Source organism: Mobula hypostoma, chromosome 14, assembly GCF_963921235.1.
Source record: "Mobula hypostoma chromosome 14, sMobHyp1.1, whole genome shotgun sequence".
Lineage (NCBI taxonomy): Eukaryota > Metazoa > Chordata > Chondrichthyes > Myliobatiformes > Myliobatidae > Mobula > Mobula hypostoma.
The window spans coordinates 44,032,031-44,054,005 of NC_086110.1; the positions used below are offsets into that span (position 1 = coordinate 44,032,031).

Consider the following 21,975-nt stretch of genomic DNA (forward strand, 5'->3'; position numbering starts at 1 on the left):
TTTGGATGTCTATTACAAATGGCTATACGACGTGAAAAATCATTGCATTAAAGAGGTGGGGTGAATGACTGAAGGGAGCGAGAAATTCCAACATAACCTCCTTTAATTGACTGACAAGTATCTGTATTAGAGAGATTTGAGAATGCTTATTAATGGGAAAAGGAATTGAAATTCACAAATTAAGTGTTTTCAAATTCATGTGGTTTTATTATTTCTATCTTTGCACGAGCTGCAGGTAGTTTGAAGCCAGACCTTTCCCAAATTTGTTTGCAAAACTTAGTATTTGATACTAGCTTATGTCCAGTTCCACACAATCAGTTAAAATTGGTTTAATTTGAGTCCAAGCATACTAAAATCAGTTCTGATGTGACTTATGACACTCATGATCTACAAAGCCTTTTAAAGCAAGGTTCAATTCGGCTTGCAGTTCAATACCTAGTAAATCAGTTTCTCGCCTATATAATGCACTCTCCCCTGCTAAAAATGTAAATACACTGTATATTAAAGAGAAGTGGGAGAAAGAAGCAGGGTTGGTACTTTCAGAGGAGGCTTGGGGGAAAATCTGCAGCTTTCAATGGTCCTCGACTAATCTTTGACTTGGAGAGAACATTGTTGGAAAAACATTATAAGATACTTCAAGACCCCATATCAGGAAAAATATAAAGATACAAATGTGATGTGTTGGAGAAGGTGCGGCTCCAAGGAGGCAAATCATTTTCATATTTTCTGGGATTGCCCTAAATTAAGTCTATTTTGGGAAGGTATTCATAGAACATTAGTTAAGGTACTTAGGTCCCAGATACCTCTGAACTTTGAGACGCTCTATTTGAGGCATGTATTGTTCCTTGAACAGAAGGAAGATATAAAGTTGCTGCAGGCCCTCTTAGCGGCAAGTAAGAAATCAATCACTAGAAAATGGCTAAATCCAATACCACCTACATTAGAAGATTGGTACGAAATTATCTTGGAAATATTTAAAATGGAAAAGTTGACTTACTCCCTGAGAACTCAAAAAGAAAAATTTTATCAAATCTGGAATAAATGGATTGAATATATAACCCCAATGCGAGCAGACTTTAGATAACTCTCCTAATGATTTATATTGCTCTTCTCATCAACACAGTAATATTGCTAACGTAAGCACCCCTAGTCTAAATGTTTGGGTTTTTTTTGGTTTTTTTTGGAAAATAGAGAATTAACACAAGTAAAGGGAAAGATTTGGGAAAGGGATAAAAAAATGAAAAAATTAAGTAAATAAGTACATAGGGATTGGATAATTATGTCTGCGGGCAGAAGCAAGCATGAACAAATTAGGATATAAACACCTACAATGGTTGGTATATAGGCTTGTATGCAACATTTTGGACCAGTGAAAATGGTCCAGAAGGGTTGTATGGAAACTATTATTACCATTTTTCTTAACAACTAATTTCATTACTTAGCCTAATAGGTTAGATTTACCACAGTACATAATTATCTATTTAAATGTTTATTTTCCTTTTATATCATCTCAATGTGTACTTAAGAATGTATAAATAATTGTAGTTTTATACATATAAAAAAATGGAAAAGGTTATACGTGTGAAAAAAGTACATGATATTTGTGAATTCCTTATCCAAATAAAAATTAAAAAAAAAAAGCAAGGTTCAATATTCCCCCTTTTTATTCTTTGATAGCCCTGGTCTCATCAATCTGGTAGAGGGGTTGCCTATATCACATTGATCAACTGAGCTCCCAAGCACACACAGATATGTACAGGAGGAACTCAGCAAGCCAGGCAGCACCTATGGGAAAGAGTAATCAGTCAACATTTCCACCTGAGACCCTTCATCAAGACAGCACTGATTCAGCTTTGAATTTCCTGGACAATTCCCATCATCAAAAGACAATGCCTTCAGTTAGCATTCTCTTTGCAACATTAACTACAAAGCTCCCATGCATTCCCAAAACTATTCTTTACATCAGGAACACATTCAGGACAGGAATTGCAATTGTAACTTCCCATTAACATCCACACCATTTCTTCTCACTCACATCTTTGTCATCATGGATACAGTCCACTCTGCCCACCTTTAAAATTCTCATACAAACCTTGTCAATGACCAACTCATTGATTTCCAATCTACCCTCATTCTGCATGTAGTTCAACTCATCTAAAAAATAAAAAAGCCACCTCTATTCTATTCTCCATTTGTCATGACATTGCTGATCCACACTTGTTTCCGGTCCTATCTTGTTATACAAATCTTTAACAGCCTCTCACTGGGCTCTTAAAAAAAAATGCAGACTTAGAGGCAGTAATTTCTTCTGTGTGCCTGCCCACTCTTTTAACAACTTAATGACATTTCCCTGCAGCTTTGCTCTTTGAGAACACTTCCAGTTGCCTTTAGAAGATTACTATTGAACAACTAGCCACCACAACACGAGGCAGTGCATTTACACTCCTCCCAATGTGCAAACAGTAAGGACACAGCAAACCAAACCAAAAATATTTAAGGTCTGGACTAATGTGGAAAAGGTTGATTAATGCACAAAATGAACAAACACCATGGGGCAACATGTGGAATACGAGTTTTAGAGATAGCTTATTGAAACCATCAGTGACAGCTGAAAAACAAACAAAGAATTAGGATCAATAGCCCAAGGGACTAATATCAACTTACAAATCCTCCTGTCTTCTGAAACAACTTCTTGAGTAACTATGTACAGGTTATTTTCAAATTCAGGGATCTACTGAGTTATCTGTCACTGATCAGCTAATACAACCACCAGATGAGCTCTATTCTCGAAAATCTTTACTGACCTCCTTCCACAGTTTGAGGCCCATAATTTTTCTGTTTTGCCACTAAATCTTTTGATTTTTTGCCTACTGTTAACATCAGGCTCAACTGTCAGCAATTCATAAATTTAATGCTGTGCCTTTTTGATAAATATTTGCCCATCTGAGTTTCTCATGCACTAATCTTAATTTGGTTCCTAAGATTGTCATAGCCAAGGGTGGTAGTCGGGATAAGCTCCCACTATCTATAGTGCTCCAAGCAGCCTCTGACAACCTAGTCCACCTCTTGGCCTTCACGTGTGGTTTAGCTACTAGGCCCGATGGAACTTTCTACTGACAAGAGAAGGGGCAAAGGCGGACCACTGGCGCCTCAAAACCAGTTGCTTCAGGAAGGGGGGGCTCGTCAGCCTTGGAGAAGGAAAACTCTGATTTTAAACCTCTGCTGCCTCGTGGCCATACCCATCCATGGGAAAGGCTTCGGGAGTAAACCCCGAGGAAGAAATCCTGAGCCAGGGTCCCCAAGGCAGTTTGATGTTCTTTACAACTTCACTCTGGCAACCTCTGCGTTGACACTGGTGCCAAGCTGTATCAGCACATGCCCTTCCCTTGGACTACATCAGTGACGTGGAGAGAGGGAACCCATTGCATGGGCAACAGTCAGTTCTTCAAATCTTCCCGTCCAGGCTTACGCCCTGGAGAGGAGAAAGTCCACCAAAGATGCAAACCCATGATCCCCTGGGATCGATGGCTGCCTACTAATCTCGATTTCAGTTATTTCTAAAATATCCATACAATGTTTTCTGACTTATTTACTACAGTGCCTCAGTTGCATTCATGAAAATACATTTACCTACTGCCCATTTTAAACCTATTGGCATTACTTGTACAAACAATGATCTTTATAACATCAAGGTAAATTGATATCAGGATTTGATACTTTAGATCAATGGGCTTAGATGCAAGCACACGTAATGAAACCTTACAGCAGGCCTTTACACATGGATATGGAAAGGAAAAAGTTTATAAATAACCATTCCCCTTTTTACAAATAAAAAAATCTAGTTTTCTTCTATGGACGAGGCAAAACTACTGGCATACAAGGCTTAAAAAAAAAATCAAAATTATCCTCAAAGGCTCATTTTCCCTCATTAGAAAACTGACACTGGTAATCTGTTTCCAACATTTACTGTTTTGTTTTAAACAGTTTAGATTAAATTTTTTTTTTGATTTTAGAGGAGAAATGGAAATCAATTTTGTACCTTATTTGGCAAGCAGCCTAGCTGCTACTTGGGTCAAGTCACAAAATGGCCCTTTGAGCCTGGATAGTCTACGTCCTCAGAAGATACTCCCATTCCCTTCACGCAGCACAGCATAACACTTCTCCCTCATGGCCCCTACAATTATTATAATTTTCCCCAAACATGCCTTGTAGGGTGATTCATGAGATTGGAACAGATAAAGAGTTTTGGACACCTCAAATAAATAAATATTCTAGCATCGGAGCAGGTTCAGAAGGGGTTCACAAAAATGATTCTGGGAATAAAAGGGTTATCATACGAGCAACATTTGATGGCTCTGGGTGGTACTCACTGGAATTTAGAAGGATTGATGGGTTGGGGTGGGGAAGGGGGGAGAGAAAAAATTTCAGTGAAACCTTTCAAATGTTGAAAGGCCTAGACAGAGTAGATATGGAAAGGATGTTTCCCATGGTGGGGAGTCCAGGACAGGAGGCCACAGCCTCAGGACAGAGGGGTGTATTTAAAATAGAGACTGAGATATTTCTTTAGTCAAAGGGTGGTGGATTTGTGGAATTTGTTACCACAGGCATCTGTGGAGTCCAGGTCATTGGGTGTATTTAAGGCAGAGAATGATAGTTCTTGATCAGCCATGGCATCAATGGTTATGGGGAGAAGGCCAGTGAGTGGGGCTGGGTCGGGGTGGGGGGGGGGGAAGGATCAACTATGATAGAATAGCACAGCAGTCTTGATGGGCCAAATGGCCTAATTCTGCTCCAATGTCTTATGGAAAGCAATACCAATACAAAGGCAGCAATAAAAGCAAATTGGGAAAACGCACAGAAGCCACAAAAGGAGACTGATTAAGCAATAAGATAAAATACAAGATATGGTAAAGTTTGGGGAAGTGTAAAATAATCAATTTGATAGCAAGATATTAGCATTACTTTTCTCAAATAGAAAATTCTTGGAAGCCTTAAATAGTTATGTGTTGACAAGTTGGAGAGACAAGAACTAGAGAGCAGAGTCTCAGAATAAGAATCCATCATTCTTATCAATTTAAGAAGCTGATACAGAAATTCATCATAATCCTTATCAATAGCTGAGCAGGGTCAGCTCAATCTATTGCAAATACCTCTATGTCTTGTTTCTGATTTGTTAGGGACAATTCACATAAACACATGGTTACTTATAGCCTAGATACAGGTTGATGGGACTAGGCAGAAAGTCAGACTGGAACAGACAAGATGAACTGAAGAGCCTGTTTCTTATGCTCTGTGACCTCTATCATGTCACAAATAAGATTTCTCACCCTATCAGAAATAAAACCCAGCCAGGCAGTTTCCCTTTTGACTTTCTTTAATCTCACCATCCCTTGAAATTTATTAGTGTTGGCAAGGCTTTAAAAAAAACCATAATCAGCAACGCTTTGAAAATAAGACAAGAAAAAAAGATTTTTTTTAAAAATTGAGAGCCTTCAGGTAAAAAAACACATTCTGGACAGTTAATTCTATCCTTGCACAGAGAGTGAATATTTATGCAAAAACACAGCACCCCTGCTACAACATCCATGAATAGGGACAGCATTGTTGCTGGATAAACTAAGTGAATAACGCCGAGATCCACCTATTATTTTGGAAATACTATCAAATAACACATTTATAACAGCACTTAAGAGAGAGCAAATACAACTCACATGCTTACATTTTCTTTCCATTATAAGCCGTAGCTAACGTTTGAAGTTAGGAAAGACAAAAAAAAACTTTAGCACTCATTCACCTTACTCTAAAGAAAGTCTTTCCAAGAAATATCTGAATTAGCAGCTACAGTAAGCACCTGTCTACATTTAACTGCGAGGAGGCAGTCAAAACAGCTGACGGAACCCATCAATCAAACGGCATCCACAAATAAACAATGACTTCCGGAGAACAGGAGACCAATCACGTTGTAGCGCGGGATCAGCGGGGAGACGGAAATGAAATTGAGCATGAGAGGCAATACGCATGCGTGGTAGTTGGGTAGGGACTGCGGTGACAACTTTAAACATGCTGCTAGTTAGCTCTTGATGTACTCTAGCAGATAACGTTTTTAATTAAAGAAGGCTGTAAGTTTATATTAATGATATATTGCAATGTTCGTATAATTGTAATGGAGGTATTATCCGAACTGCTATATCAGTTTATACATATTTGATGCATGGTGATGTAGTTACTATTGTCATGAAACATTTAGCTGTTTGGAATAATCAGTGAGCTGTATGTAATAGTTAATGTGCTAACATCTGAAAGATAACCGTTAAACTGTGGAGATGGAATGAACTAGATTGTAGGGATTAAAGAAACCTGTGAATTTAATGTATGTTTTATACACAATAATATTGTTCTTTTTTTTACAAAGTTCAGAATGGACAGCACTCCTTCGCACTGCCGTACTGGTGTTACTCAGAGAAAAACACTTTCTCAGTTACTGGGTAAGTCGATCTCGAAATTATAATCGCAAACACGAGGAAATCTGCAGGTGCTGGAAGTTGTAATCTTGAAATTATAATCAACGTGATTCTTTTGTTTTTGTTTTAAGTTCTCAGTTGAATTAAAGCAAGACTTATTTTGCTAAATATTGCTTGGTATCTGTTAGGTGAAGCAGAGAAGCATTGTACATTTTGTCTATACTAGCTTTGTATTCTGCTAATTTGTATAGCAGACATCTCACCCTGCAAAAACTTATTTCAGGGAATTAGTACCCCCCCCCCTCCCGGTCGACCTCCAAGGGTGTATGTATACAGGACATTTGATTATGAAAGAACACAACAATTTATTTGATCACATATTGAAACTATTTACACACACATAAATATATATTCCTTGTTGAGTATTTTGTTGGCAGTCTCAATGCTAATAGCTTTTCTATTTCTTTTGCAAACTTTCCTTGTACTGTGAAAACATAAGGTGTATCTTATTGTCTTATGCAGAAAATGTGACCTTAAAATATATACTTATATTATCATGGAGTCATTTTTTTAAAATTCCATTACAACTTTAAGCAAGTCTACAGGGAGTTTGCCCTTATCACGTAGGACATCAATAGAGTAGCTCCTTAGCAGTTAGCCAGCTAGTTTAAATAACGTTAGCTATGCTAATGAATGGATGACACCTGTTAAACTCACCTCAACATGTCTTTTTCAGTCATTTAACCCACCATGGGCAATAGAAAAGTCACTGTTGCAAACAGTGCAGTGAGCAACACTGTCATTATTTTTGACCCCTATTAGGCAGGAGTACACTTTAGTGTAGTCTGGGGTGAAGTACGTTTTATATTTTTTTGGAACACTCTGCCACGGCGCTGCAGAGCACTAAACTAACTGATGGACAATGAAAGGGAGGGAGGTCGACTGTAAATCCTGCCCACAGAGAAAACTGATTGCTCTACTTAGCACAAAGAGAGACCAATCAGGATGCTCTCTCTCTTACTCTCTCGCTACGTCAGTCGCTCCCTCTCCCTCCCCCCCTCAAAAAAAATTGATTTCCGGGATATTGTATATAATTTGCGGGCGTCAGGGAGCCGCTATCAATATGCAGGAGACTCCCAGAACTTTCGGGAGAGGTAGGATGACTGGTATAGACTGATTTTGTATAGAAAGTGTTTATAAATTAGAATCAGTATCAGGTTTGATACCACCGGCATATGTCGTGAAATTTGTTAACTTAGCAGCAGCAGTACAATGCAATATGTGATAATGTAGAAAGAATAAATAAGCAAATTAATTATAGTAAGTATATGTATGTATATTAAATAGATTAAAAATAGTGCAAAAACAGAATAAAAAAAAAAGTGAGGTAGTGTTCAGAAGTTCCATATCCATTCCGAAATCGGATGGCAAAGGGGAAGAATCTGTTCCTGAATAGCTGAGTGTGTGCCTTCAGGCTTCTGTACCTCCTACCTGATGGCCCAGATTTTGTAGCTTTTCAGTCAGGTCTGTGGGAATGATGGTGTTAAATGCAACACCTGATCAACTGATTAAGTAGACTGAGGAATGACAAATGCAATTGAATTTAAAGTGAGGTGTTGCAGTTTGGAAGACAAAATGAGTACAGAACTTTGATGGTGAATGGCAGGGCCCTGCGGAGTGTTGCAGGACAAAGGAAGGTTGGGGGTACCAAAACACAGTTCCCTGAAAGTGGAGTCACAGCTAGACAGGATAGGGCCTTTGGCATGCTGATTTTAAAAGTAAAATTTATGATCAGAGTACTTGCGTATATGTCACCACATACAACCCTGCGATCCTTTTTTTCTGCGGGCATACTTAGCAAATCTATAGAGCAATAATTGTAAGCAGGATCAATCTGCAACAAATGCAGATATACATGAATAACAAAATATAACGAAGCATGAAATAAGATTGAGAGTCCTTTAAGTGAGACCATCAGTTGTGGGAACAACAGAAAAGAATGATTGTAGTTATCTCCTTTTGTTCAAGAGCCTGGTGGTTGAGGGGTAGCAACTTTTCTTGAACCTGCTGGTGCGAGTCTTGAGGCTCTTGTATCTTCTACCTGATGGCAACAGCGAGAAAAGAGTATCGCGTGGGTGGTGAGGATCTTTGCTGGATGCTGCTTTTCTGCTGCAACATTTCATGTCGATGTGCTCAATGGCTGGGAAGACTTTATCTGTGATGTGCTGGGTCAAATTTATTACCTTTTGTAGGATTTTCCACTCAAAGGCATTGGTGTTCCCATACCGGACCATAAAGCAGTCAGTCAGTACACTTTCCACCACACATCTATAGAACTTTGCCAAGGTTTTTGATGACATGCTGAATATCTGCAGACTCCTGAGGAAGTAGATGCTTTCTTTGAACATAGGAACAAAAGAGCATAAGAAATAGGATCAGGAGTAGGCCATCTGGCCCGTCGAGCCTGCTCTGCCATTCAATAAGATCATGGCTGATATGGCCATGGACTCATCTCCACCTACCTGCCTTAATTTCCCTACTATGCAAAAATCAGTCTTGTCTTAAACATACTTACTGAGGTAGCTTCCACTGCTTCATTGGGCAGAGAATTCCACAGATTCACCACTCTCTAGGAAAAGCAGTTCCTCCTCATCTCCGTCCTAAATCTACTTCCCCGAATCTTGAGGCTACGAAATCACTAATTTTACCTGTTTCATTGCACAGGACCAGTTCTAAGATAGTACAATCCTTTGTAGATTCAGTAACATGCTGTTCAAGAAAGCCATCACAGATGCATTCTATGAAATCCTACTCAAGACTGCCTCGACCAACTTGATTCACCCAATCTACATGCAAGTTAAAGTACCCCATGAGAACTGCTGTTCCATTCTTATGTGCCTAGATATTTCTCTGTTTATTGCCTGTGCCACTAACGTTATTATTCGGTGTTCGATAGACAACTCCCACCAGTGATTTTTTTTTCTCCAAAAACACAAAGTAATCTGTAGATGCTATTGTCAAAGGAACACTCACAATGCGCTGGAGGAACTCAGCAGGTCAGTCAGCATCACTTGAAAAGATTAGTCGACGTTTCGGGCAGAAACCCTTCGTCAGGACTGAAGGAAGAACTTTGGGGAGGGTTTGAAGAATGCTGGTAGTTGAAAAAAACAGTAATTTGAAAGACAAAGGGGTGGGGGGGTGATTGGCAGGAGAACAATGTGCAGTAGTAGAAGGAGGCGGAACTATGAGGGAGGTGATGTGAAATAGGGATGGAGGGGGAGGGAATTACCAGAACTTGGAGAATTCTATATTCATACCAAGGGGCTGGAGACTACCTAGACGGTATATGAGGTGTTGCTTCTCCAACCTGAGTTTAGCCTCATCATGGCAGTAGAGGAGACCTTGTATGGACATATCTGAATGGGAATGGGAAGCAGAGTTGAAGTGGGTGGCTACCGGGAGATCCTGTCTGTTGTAGTGGATGGAGTGGAGGTGCTCGACGAAGCGGTCCCCCAATCTGCGTCGGGTTTCACCGATGTAGAGGAGGCCGCACCGGATGCAATAGATGACCCCAACAGATTCGCAAGTGAAGTGTTGCCTCACCTGGAAGGACTGTTTGGGGCCCTGAATGGTGGCAAGAGAGGAGGTGTAGGGACAGGTGTAGAACTTACGCTTACAGGGATAACTGCCGCGTGGGAGATCCGTGGGGATGGACGTACGGACAAGTGAGCCGCGGAGGGTTTGATCCCTGCGGAAAGCGGAGAGGGGTGGAGAGGGAAAGATGTGCTTAGTGGTGGGGTCCTGTTGAAGGTGGCGGAAGTTGCGGAGGATTTTCTTTTTCTCTTTACTATTTCTAATCTCTACCCAGATGGATTCAACATTCTGCTCCTTTGATCTTATATCATCTCTCACTATCGTCCTGATCTCATCTTTAATTAAAAGCGCTATCTCACCTCCCTTACCTTCCTGCCTATCCTTCCATAATACCTGATATCCTTGGATATTTAATTCTCAATCCTCTCCACCCTGCAGCCACGTCTCTGTAATGGCCCCTAAATCATATCTCTTTGTACTGATTTGAGCCACAAGTTCACTGACCTTATTTTGAATACTACGGGCATTCAAATAAAGTGCCCCTACACTCATCGTTCTTTTAAAATCTTGTAATCTTTTACTCTTTTGCACTTGACTTTTCTTCACTCCACTCTTCCTTTTCTCTTTTTTTATCTTTTGTTCTTTATTTTCTACATTTTTTCTTTTTTACTTTATCCATACTTCATACCTACTATTTAGTTTAAAGCCCTATCCACAGCCCTAGTTAATGCGATTTGCCAGGATCCAGGTCCCATCATGGATCAGGTGGAGCCCGTCCCATTGGTACAGCTCCCTCCTTAATACTGGTGTCAATTTCCCATGAATTCTATAATTTGCAATTATTTTTATATGATGGATCCATAGCTGTTCCTCTGAGATAGTGACACCCAGGAATTTTAAGTTACTGACCCTCTCCATCTCTGATTTTCTGATGAGTACTAGCTCATGGACCTCTGGTTTCCATCTTCTGAAATCTACAATCAGCTCCCTGGTCGTATTGACATTGAGTGAGAGGTTGTTGTTATTACACCACTCAGTCAAATTTTCAATCTCTCTTCTGTATGCTGATCCATCACCACCTTTGATACAGCTCATAACAGTGGTGTCATCAGCAAACTTGTACATGGTGTTGGAGTTGTACACTGTCATGGGTGTACAGTGAGTAGAGCAGGGGGCCAAGTACACAATGCCCACAGTGCTCCTGTGCTGATGGAGATTGTGGAGGAGGTGCTTTTGCCAATTCGAACTGACTGGGGTTGGCAAGTGAGGAAATCCAGGATCTGGTTGCACACGGAGGTATTGAGGCCCAGCTCTTGGAATCTTCATAAGTCCGAGCATTGAGTATAAACGGTGGGAGGTCACGGTGTGGCTCTGCAAGACACTGGTAAGATTGCACTCAGAGTATTATGTTAAGTTTTTGTCACCCTGCTATTAGAAAGATGTTATTAAACCAGAAAGAGTGCAGAAAAGATTTACAAGGATGCTTTGAGACCTTGAGGAGCTGAGTTATGGGGAGAGGTTGGTTAGACTAGGACTTCGTCCCTTGGAGTGTAGGAGCCTGAAAGGTGATCAGTCCCCTGAGGTGCATGGGTAGGATTAATGCACTTGGTCATTTTCCCAGAGTTGGAGAATCAAGAACTAGAATGCATAAATTTAAGTTGAGCGGGGAGAGATGTAAGAGGAATATGGGGGGGAGGTTCCTTTTCTTTTACACACAGGGTAGTATCTGAATGGAATCAGCTGCTAGAGAAAGTGATTGAGGCAAGGAAAATAACATGTTTTAAAAGGCAGCCAGACAGGTACTTTACATGGATTGGAAGGGCTTAAATGATTACAAGCCAAATGCTGGCATCTTGGTTGGCATGGATCAGTTGGGCTGAATAGCCTGTTTCTGTTCTTTGTGACTTCATGATTCTAATAGGTCACTGGGTGTCATACAGGTAATATCTGTGATAAGAGAATACGGTGTTTTGTCTTACAGTACAGCAGTTGTAGGCTTATCCCTTGAACGTGACCAATATTTATGCACAAGCCAAGTCACTATACATGCTGTTTCTTAATTATAACATGATTGTTTATAGAAACGTGCTGAGTGACAATTCATGGCTGCAGATAAATTCAATAACCATATCTATAAATGTCGTGGGTGTAAGACACAAAACGTTCAGTGATCAAGAAAGAGAGAAATACAATCCACTCTATTTTATCAAGATCTTGGAAAAGCCACACCTTCTATAAGTCAAATTCTGATTTAAATGCTAGTCATATATTCATACAAATAGTTATTTAAATGGCAATTAAGATAAATGCAATAATACCTTATGGTGGGTATGAAATTCTAATACTATTTGCATGAATAATTCTGATAGCTGGGAATACTATGATAAATTGCTGCTATTTATAGATTGATGCTGTAAATTCCTTTGTTAATTATGAGTGTACACTTTTGGAACCAAGCATTACATTTTAAATATTTTACTAATATTGATTTGTGGGAGAGTTTTGTTTCAATAATCATAACAAATGGATGCCCTCAAAAGAGGACAATCTCTCTGGGATTCGTAGGGAATGAAGGAAGCTGAGGAATTAACTACTGTGTACTCTGTCTTGTAACTTGGGGATTACTCTGATTTGTTCATGTTGTCATTAAATGACTTCTGGGGATTTCACCATACCTTTCTTCAGGTTCAAGATTAAGCAGACAACGAAAGAGATGCCCTCCAGAACCCCTCCTGCAAGAGACTGTGATTCAGTTCATGAGGCACCATCAGAACCTTAGTGATCTGCTCCTTGAGGTAACAAACTTGACTAACTAAGGAAATCTGAGCTGGTAAATTAGGAAAGAAGTACACGAGAGTGAACAGAAGCACCAGTCCCGATGAAGGGTCTCTGTATGACATGTCGACTGTTCGTTTCCCTCCATTGATGGTGCCTGACATGTTGAACATTTTGCATGTGTTATGGGAGTGAGCAGTTTTTCTTTTACATGTGAAGATAGAATATTCTATTTATAAGAAAGGGGATATCACTTTGAAAATAACACATAATTTGTTTTACAGGTTTCTGGGTCGGAGAGCAAACGCTTATGTAATGGTGGTGATGATCGTAATGCTGACTGTCCTGCCACAGGTTCGTTTATAGGTAAGTTCAAGGTATAATCACTCAGAGAAGGCTTTTCTTTTTATGTCTCCATGAATAATTTCAGTCAAGATTTCTCTTTATTTGTTCACACCCAGTGGAGTATGGGGTGTATGGACGTAAAATAACAGCTCTGTGACAGGGTACATGTTATTCCTCGATATTATACTTGGTGAACATCATCAACCACTAAAATTAAATTGTTAATCATCGTTTCTGCTCTGACAAGAGGAGCGCTGATCCCACTGCAGTCTCAATCTGAATTCTTGCTGCATTCAGAATGGCTGAATTCCACTGTTAAATGACACTGGAGAAACTTCTCACTGATTTACACCCTGACCATCAGTTCTTGAACATTTGAACCACTGGGCAGCCCAATTAAAAGTACTTATGGACAAGGTGGATGATATTGTTGATTATTTGATGCTGTTTATTACAGATTTTTAAAAAAAAACTAACATTTCAGTCATTTAAGCAACTTAAAAGAGTTTTAAAAAAATTCTGTTATTTCTTTCCAGCTTCAGTGATACAAGAGCAAGCTTTACTGATGGACCTTCCTTCTGGGCTTTTGTCTGCCAGAGCATGTGTGGAGAAAATTCAGCAGATAGCATGGTTTGCGGATACACCCAGAAAATCAGTTATGTTGGATTCCATCCAGCGAGTAGGTGTATTTTCTTTGGCGGGGGTACTTTAGAATCTTGGTTATCAGCATTACATTAAGCGGCAAGCTCTAGAAATTGGCACCCCTGATAAACTGGCTGAGTCAGTAATAGGTGTATTATTGCTGATGTGGGGCATAGTACCGAGGGATTATCTGCACTGATATTGGGCACATCCATGATAGGGTGTGTGGGCCGTTGTTGGATAATGGAGCTTTTACTGCAATACCAGAATGGAAGTAACAGTAACGAATGCAGCTGAGAGGAAAGTATCCTTCATTACAATCTATAGTTATCTCTTAAGCAATCTGTGGATCTGAAATTGCCATAATTTGTGTTGAAAAACTGCATTGTGATTGACTTGGGAAACAAATTAGGAAAGGGGAAAATTTTAGATGGTCCCACTGTTTTGCCAAAGATTAGTTTGTATGATTTTCTGATGTTCAGACTCCAGGGCCATATTGTTCTCAAATAAAAAAGAAATTCCTGTTCACAGTCAGGTAGCATCTGAGGAAAAAGAGACAGGGTTATCATTACACTTTGATCTTAAACATTAACTTTGTTTCATCTTCCACAGATGCTGCCTGATCTGCTGAGTGTTTACAGCATTTTTTTCATTTTATTTCAAATTTTTCTACCATCTGCAGTTTGTTGATTTTGATATTACATCATCTCAGATGCTTTCTTTTGAATCATGAGTAATTTAGTTGTTAATTGGTCCTGTATATGTAACATATTACAGACTGAGGATTGAATCTCTCTAATGGAGTAAAAGTTATTTTATTGATTGGCTGTCTATTTTACATGAAGTAAGTTTGAGCAGCAACCTGTTTGTAGAAAGCTTTAATAGAAAGCTGTTTATGCTTTGCTCTAAAGGCACAGGTTGTCTGATAAGGGAAATGGAAGTGGTTTTCTGAGGCTGTCAAAGGTGGTGTGTTTTTAACATGCAGAGTGATCATACCTCAACAATCTTTTGTATAAAAAGAGAGACAGTTTTGGCTTGTTAAGTACAGAAATTAACCAAAAGGGGAAGATGTATTTACTGTGATTTTACTTATTTTATATTTTAATTTTGGAAGGGATGGAATGATCAGTCTCAGTTTCCGAAATATCAAAATGAGTAGTTAGAATCAATCACAAATAATGAAAAGTAGAACTGTTCACAATTCATTAAGCAAAATAATAAAATGGGGCTTTTTTTCTGATAGAGCCAAGCTGAAACATGCTTATTTTCATTTCTTGTTACCACTACTAAGTAACCCTGACTTCATTCATTCTGTTACAGAGTAAGCTTGTCTGTTTGCTGCAAACTTTACAAGAACTGTTGTCCACCAGTATGCTCAACCGACTGCAATTTAGTGAGGAAATTTGGAAAGCAAGGGTAAGAAAAATAATCCGTGCTCTTTCATTATGTGGTCACAACTAAAGCTGTATTCTTATGTAGAAAGAGTGAATCTGAGGTTGGAAGAATATCTGATTTATTGTATTAATAAAAAAAAAATAAATTAGGTTATATGTAACCTCAATTCTATTCCATTGTAGTATTACCTAAGAAATGGTGATGTTGTCATAGTGTTTTTGTGAATGATCCTCAATGCAGCCACAGTGGACTAGTAATTGAGGGCATGAAAATTCGGAATAATAGGTGGTGTGCAAATCAAGCATGCTCCTCTGTCCTCTGCCTTTTGAGTGTTATTGAAGTTGTAGTTACCCGCTTAAAGAGGATGGTCTATCATTCTCTTGACTTGTATCTTGTGAATAATAGGAACCATTTGGAGACTTGGGAGGAGGACAATTTATGGATAATAACAATGGTTATTTACAGGATATGGAGGGTGAGGGATTTGGCTATTAAATGGTAAACACAGGCTAGAGTGATGTTCATTGACTTAAGAAGCAAATGCACCATACATTGGGCCAACTCTGAATGTTGTCAAATAACACGTAGGCATTTGATTTGTGAACATGGACTGCTGCATTGTAATAGTTTACGGGAATGTATGAAGATATCAGAATTGGGTTTATTATCACCGGCATGTGTCATGAAATTTGTTAACTTAGCAACAGCAGTTCAATGCAATACATTATAAAGAAGAAGAAGAAAAAAATATAATAAATAAGGAAATCAATTACAGTATACGTATATTGAATAGATTAAAAATTGTGCAAAAACCTGAAATAATATATATTGAAAAAGTGAGGTAGTGTTCACCGGTTCAATGCCCATTTAGGAATTGGATAGCAGAGGGGAAGAAGCTATTCCTGAATCGCTGAGTGTGTGCCTTCAGGATTCTGTACCTCCTGCCTGATGGTAACAGTGAGAACAGGGCATGCCCTGGGTGCTGGAGGTTCTTTCTTTCTTTCTTTTTAAATCTTTTTATTGAATAAGTATACCAAAAGGTAAGCCATATAAACATTAATACAATGTTAAAATGTAATAAAATTACAGAAGGTATCAATACCGAAAAAAAATACTACAAACAATGTAATTTAAACATAAGAAACCAAGATAACATAATAGTATACTAAATTTTATATATATATCGATAGAAAAAAAGAAAAAAAAACCCCAAAAAAACAACCCACCGTGCAACTAACTAAAAGCAAAGCAAAGCAATGGGCTAACTTGAAACCAAACAGAGTTAAACTTAAAATCACGTCCTCAATCCCCACCTCCATTAAAAACAGTGAAAAAAAACAAGGGTATATATTACATTAAATGAAAATATCGAATAAAAGATCCCCAAATCTGTTCAAATTTAAATGAAGAATCATAAAGGTTACTTCTAATTTTCTCCAGATTCAAACATAATATCGTCTGGGAGAACCAAAAAAAGGTAGTTGGAGCATTAAGCTCTTTCCAATGTTGTAAAATACATCTTTTCGCCATTAAAGTAAGAAATGCAATCATTCTACGGGCTGAAGGGGAAAGATTACTAGAAATTTTAGGTAGTCCAAAGATAGCAGTAATAGGGTGAGGAGAGATATCTATATTTAACACCTTAGAAATAATATTAAAAATGTCTCTCCAAAAAGTTTCCAAAGTAGGGCAAGACCAAAACATATGAGTTAAAGAGGCTATCTGCCCCGAACATCTATCACAAAAAGGATTAATATGCAAGTAAAAACGCGCTAACTTATCTTTGGACATATGTGCTCTATGAACAACTTTAAATTGAATTAGAGAATGTTTAGCGCAAATAGAGGAAGTATTAACTAATTGTAAAATCTGCCCCCAATCATCCACAGAAATGGTAAGCCCCAATTCCTGTTCCCAATCTACCCTAATCTTATCAAATGGAGCTTTCCTAAGTTTCATAATAATATTATAAATCATAGCCGATGCACCTTTCTGACATGGATTAAGGTTAATTATCGAATCTAAAATATATGTAGGAGGAAGCATTGGAAAGGAAGAAAGTATAGTACTTAGGAAATTTCTAACTTGTAAATATCTAAAAAAATGTATTCTTGATAAATTATATTTGTTAGATAGTTGTTCAAAAGACATAAGGGAACCATCTAAAAATAAATCCAAAAACCATAAAATACCCTTAGTCTTCCAAGTTTGAAAAGCGCGATCCGTAAAAGAGGGAGGAAAAAATGTTACCTAAAATAGGAATCGCTAACCCGAATTGATTAAGATCAAAAAATTTTCTGAATTGAAACCAAATACGCAAAGCATATTTAACTATCGGGTTAGACACCTGCTTAAGGCGTTTCGAATCAAAAGGGAGAGAGGAACCTAAAATAGAGCCAAGTGTATAGCCCTGAACAGATTGTAGTTCCAATGCTACCCATTTAGGAATAGATAGTATATCCTGATCAAGTAACCAAAATTTCATATGTCGAATATTAATTGCCCAATAATAGAATCTAAAGTTAGGTAATGCTAAACCTCCATCTCTCTTAGCTTTCTGTAAATGTATTTTACCCAGTCTCGGATTTTTATTCTGCCAAATAAATGAAGAAATTTTAGAGTCAACTTTATCAAAGAAAGATTTTGGAACAAAAATTGGTAATGCCTGAAACACATATAAAAATTTTGGCAAAAAAAACATCTTAACTGCATTAATACGACCAATCAAAGTTAAATATAAAGGAAACCATTTAGATGAAAGTTGAGTAATATGGTCTATTAATGGTAGAAAGTTAATCTTAAATAAATCTTTATATTTACAAGTAATTTTAATCCCAAGATAAGAAAAATAGTTATCAATCAATTTAAATGGAAATTTATAATATAAGGGAAGATGTTTATTAATCGGAAAGAGTTCACTCTTACTAAGATTTAATTTATAACCTGAAAAAGAACCAAATTGTGCTAATAACTCTAAAACAGCAGGAATGGATTTCTCAGGATTAGAAATATATAAAAGTAAATCAACAGCATAGAGTGATAATTTATGGGACTTTAATCCCCGAGTTATCCCAGTAATATTTGATGATTCTCGAATAGCAATTGCAAGAGGTTCTAATGCAATATCAAATAATAGGGGACTAAGAGGACAACCTTGTCGAGTACCTCGAAAAAGAGGAAAAAAAGGTGAGTTTAAAGAGTTAGTACGGACCGAGGCTACAGGGGAATGATATAACAGTTTAATCCAGGATATAAATTTCAAGCTAAAGTTAAACATTTCAAGCACCTTAAATAAATAAGGCCATTCTACTCTATCAAAAGCTTTCTCGGCGTCTAAAGAAATAACACACTCAGGAACATTTTGTGAGGGAGTATAAACGATATTTAACAATGTACGAATATTATAAAAAGAGTAACGACCTTTAATAAAACCCGTTTGGTCTTCCGAAATAATAGAAGGAAGTACTTTTTCTAGTCTATTTGCTAATAACTTAGAAAAAACTTTAGAATCAACATTTAATAGAGATATTGGTCTATAAGATGTACATTGAGCAGGGTCTTTATCCTTCTTTAATATTAAAGAAATTGACGCTCTATTAAAAGATTCAGGAAGTTTACCAAGTTTCAGAGAAGCCTCAAAAACCCTACAGAGCCAAGGAATCAATAAAGAAGCAAAACATTTATAAAATTCAACGGTAAACCCATCCGGGCCAGGAGCTTTCCCCAAATTCATAGAAAGAATAACATTCTTAATCTCATCCATAGTAATGGAAGTATCTAATATAGAAGACATATCCTGTGAAATCTGAGGGAAGTCTAAATTATCTAAAAAATCATTCATATGTTTAGAATCTCGAGGAGACTCTGATTGATATAAAGAAGAATAAAAATCACAAAAGGTTTGATTAATCCCCACATGATCCAGTATCAATCGATCATTTTGGTTATAAATCTGATTGATTTGAGATTTAACATAATTAGATTTCAATTGATTAGCCAGCAGCTTGCCAATTTTGTCACTGTGAACATAAAATTCACTTCTTGTTTTCTTTAATTGGTTTACAATCGAGGACGAGAGTAGTAAACTGTGTTCCATTTGAAGTTCAGTTCTTTGTTTGTATAACTCCTCAGAAGGAGCCATAACATATTTCTTATCAATTTCTTTAATCTTGTCCACAATTACCATCTCCTCCTGCTTCTGCTTCTTCCTCAAAGCAGCAGAATACGAGATAATCTGACCACGAATATAGGCTTTAAAAGTGTCCCAAAGAGTGTTAACCGAAATATCCTCTGTATGGTTAATTGTAAAAAAAAGCTCAATCTGTTCATTCATAAAGTTAACAAAGTCCGAGTCCTGAAGCAACAGCGAATTAAAACGCCATTGTCTATTATTTTGTATATTGGCCATAATTTTAATAGAAAGCTTAAGTGGAGCATGATCCGAAATGGTTATAGAATCATAATCACATTTAATCACTGAAGAAATAAGACGAGAATCAATAAAAAAATAATCAATTCTTGAATAGGAATGATGAACATGTGAAAAGAAAGAAAAATCTTTTTCCTGAGGATGCAGAAAACGCCAAATGTCCGTCGACCCAGAATCAGAAAGGAAAGAGTTAATCAAAGTTGCAGATTTATTAGGTAAAGTCCGTAAAGGAGCCGAACGGTCCAAGGCTGGAGACAAACAGGTATTAAGATCTCCGCCCCAGATCAATGAAAACTCGTTCAAATTCGGAAACTGATTAAATAATGATTTATAAAATTCTGGACAGTCCATATTAGGAGCATAAACATTAACCAAAACTACTTTTTTATTAAATAGTAAACCACTAACCAATAAAAATCTACCATTCGGATCAGAAAAAATATCCTGTTGTATAAAAGTAACTGAGGAATCTATAAAAATAGAGACGCCTCGAATCTTAGCATTGGAGTTCGAATGAAATTGTTGATCCTTCCAGAATTTAAAAAAACGTAGTCTGTCCCCCCTCCGTACATGGGTCTCTTGTAAAAACAAAATTTGTGCTTTAAGTCTCCGGAACACTTTAAAAACTTTTTTCCTTTTAATAGGATGATTAAGACCGTTAGTATTCCAGGAGACAAAATTAATAATAGACTCCATAAATCCTAAAGTCAACCCACAGCAAGGAGGATTGACGATAGGCTCGACCCACGAACCCGGAGAGGAAACAGAACATACAAAAGATACCGGGAAAAAGGACGCAACGAGTACTTCAATAATGTATATAGCCCAAAGAGAAAAAAACTAAAACGTGAAGCCCCTCCCACCACCCCCCACCCCAAAACCCCAAGGCAAAATCTAAAGCAGACCCGCCTGAAAGAAGCAAGCGCTAAAACTACCCCCATGACTTCCGGTATACGCTCCCCTAAAAAAAAGGTATAAATATGAAAAAGATCAGCTAATTGTAAAACAGTAAAAAAAGTAGAGAAAAAAAGGTAACTCAATTAAAATACACACACAACAGAACAAAAGCCAGAAAATATATATTAAAAAAAACCACAATAAACCCCAAACCCATGAATAAACAAAACAACAACAAGAAAAAATAAGATTATTACCATAAACTAGTTATAAAAAGCAAAACAAAATAAAATTTTAAAAAACTACAAAATTTAAGGCCACACAGGAAATACGTAAAATGACAATAAGGAAGTAACCACCCAGAATCCCCTGGGAAAAGAAAGAAATGACGCAGCTAAAAAGAAAGTTTAGCAACCATATTAAGAAATCAAAAATAAACTTTTCTGCCCAAATAGGGCACGAAAAAGTTAAAACCAACCAATTCACAGCCTCCGATCAACGGAGATAGTTTAAAAAAAAATAACAATTAAGATGTTGAAGGTGAAAGTTGATCCAGATAACTCTGGGCATCCGATGGAGAATCAAAAAAACGAAGGACTCCATCTGACATGCGAATCCTTAGACGTGCAGGGTACAGCAGCGCTGGTCTTAAATCCATCTTATAGAATTCCGACATCACAGATCTGTAGCGAACCCGTTGATCCCAGATTGGTTTACTGAAATCTTCCACGAATCGGAACTTAAGATCCGAAAAATCAATGAAACCTTTAGATCGAGCGAATCGAAACAGTCTCTCCTTGTCTTGAAAGTAATGAAAACGTAAGACAACATGCCTAGGTCTATCTGACCTAGACGAGTGTGATGGGACTCTGTGAACACGATCCAGTAGCGGTGGTTGGTCAGGAAATACAGTAGGGAATGCATCTTTTAAAAGTTGAGAAAAATACTTCATGGGGTTGTTAGATTCAACAGCTTCACGCACCCCAATCATTCGTAAATTCTGCCGTCGCATTCTAGATTCCAAGTCAGAGTTTTTAAAAGTCAGAAAGTCAAGTTTCTTCTTCATTACATTAATTGTTTCTTCGATTTTCCCAATCTTAAGCTCACTTTGTTGCGCGAATTTTTGAAGATCAGATATAGCCGACTGATGTTCCGCAATAGATGTTTGCATCTGATCAATTGAATCGGCAATTTTCTGGAGATTAATTGAGATTTCCGTATGAATCAGGTCTTTAACAGAGTCTGCAATTTCCGTACGAATCATCTCCCTAACAGAGGTTGAAATTTCCCTCTGAATTAACTCCGATATAGCTTTCAAAGTCACCGGTGATTCAGTCGGAGGAAAATCCATACCTTTCGGTTTAACTGGAGGTTTACCATCCTTGCCGTTTTTCCCGTTCTTAGACATAGCAGATCTAAGACGCATCCAGTTATCGG

General features: G+C 37.8%; 2 protein-coding genes across 5 annotated transcripts in view; one reads left to right on the plus strand and one right to left on the minus strand.

Moving 5' to 3' along the window:
- spire2 (spire-type actin nucleation factor 2) overlaps window positions 1–5,729 on the minus strand; it is a 104,068-nt gene extending 98,339 nt beyond the window's left edge. For all 3 annotated transcript variants that reach the window (XM_063067031.1, XM_063067030.1, XM_063067029.1), the window contains exon 1: window positions 5,712–5,729. The gene's annotated coding sequence lies outside the window, so the exon portion shown is untranslated. The remainder of the gene's footprint in view (window positions 1–5,711) is intronic.
- A 303-nt stretch (window positions 5,730–6,032) lies between these two features.
- The window catches only part of LOC134356239 (Fanconi anemia group A protein-like), a 128,611-nt gene continuing 112,668 nt past the window's right edge, over window positions 6,033–21,975 (plus strand). Inside the window, exons 1-6 of one of the 2 annotated variants that reach the window (XM_063067033.1) lie at window positions 6,033–6,119; window positions 6,418–6,485; window positions 12,741–12,850; window positions 13,115–13,196; window positions 13,712–13,854; window positions 15,138–15,233. In XM_063067033.1, the coding sequence (XP_062923103.1) occupies window positions 6,419–6,485; window positions 12,741–12,850; window positions 13,115–13,196; window positions 13,712–13,854; window positions 15,138–15,233 (498 nt within the window). In that variant the 5' untranslated portion in view covers window positions 6,033–6,119; window position 6,418. Of the gene's footprint in view, window positions 6,120–6,412; window positions 6,486–12,740; window positions 12,851–13,114; window positions 13,197–13,711; window positions 13,855–15,137; window positions 15,234–21,975 lie in introns of both variants that reach the window. The other variant, XM_063067032.1, reaches the window with a different exon arrangement.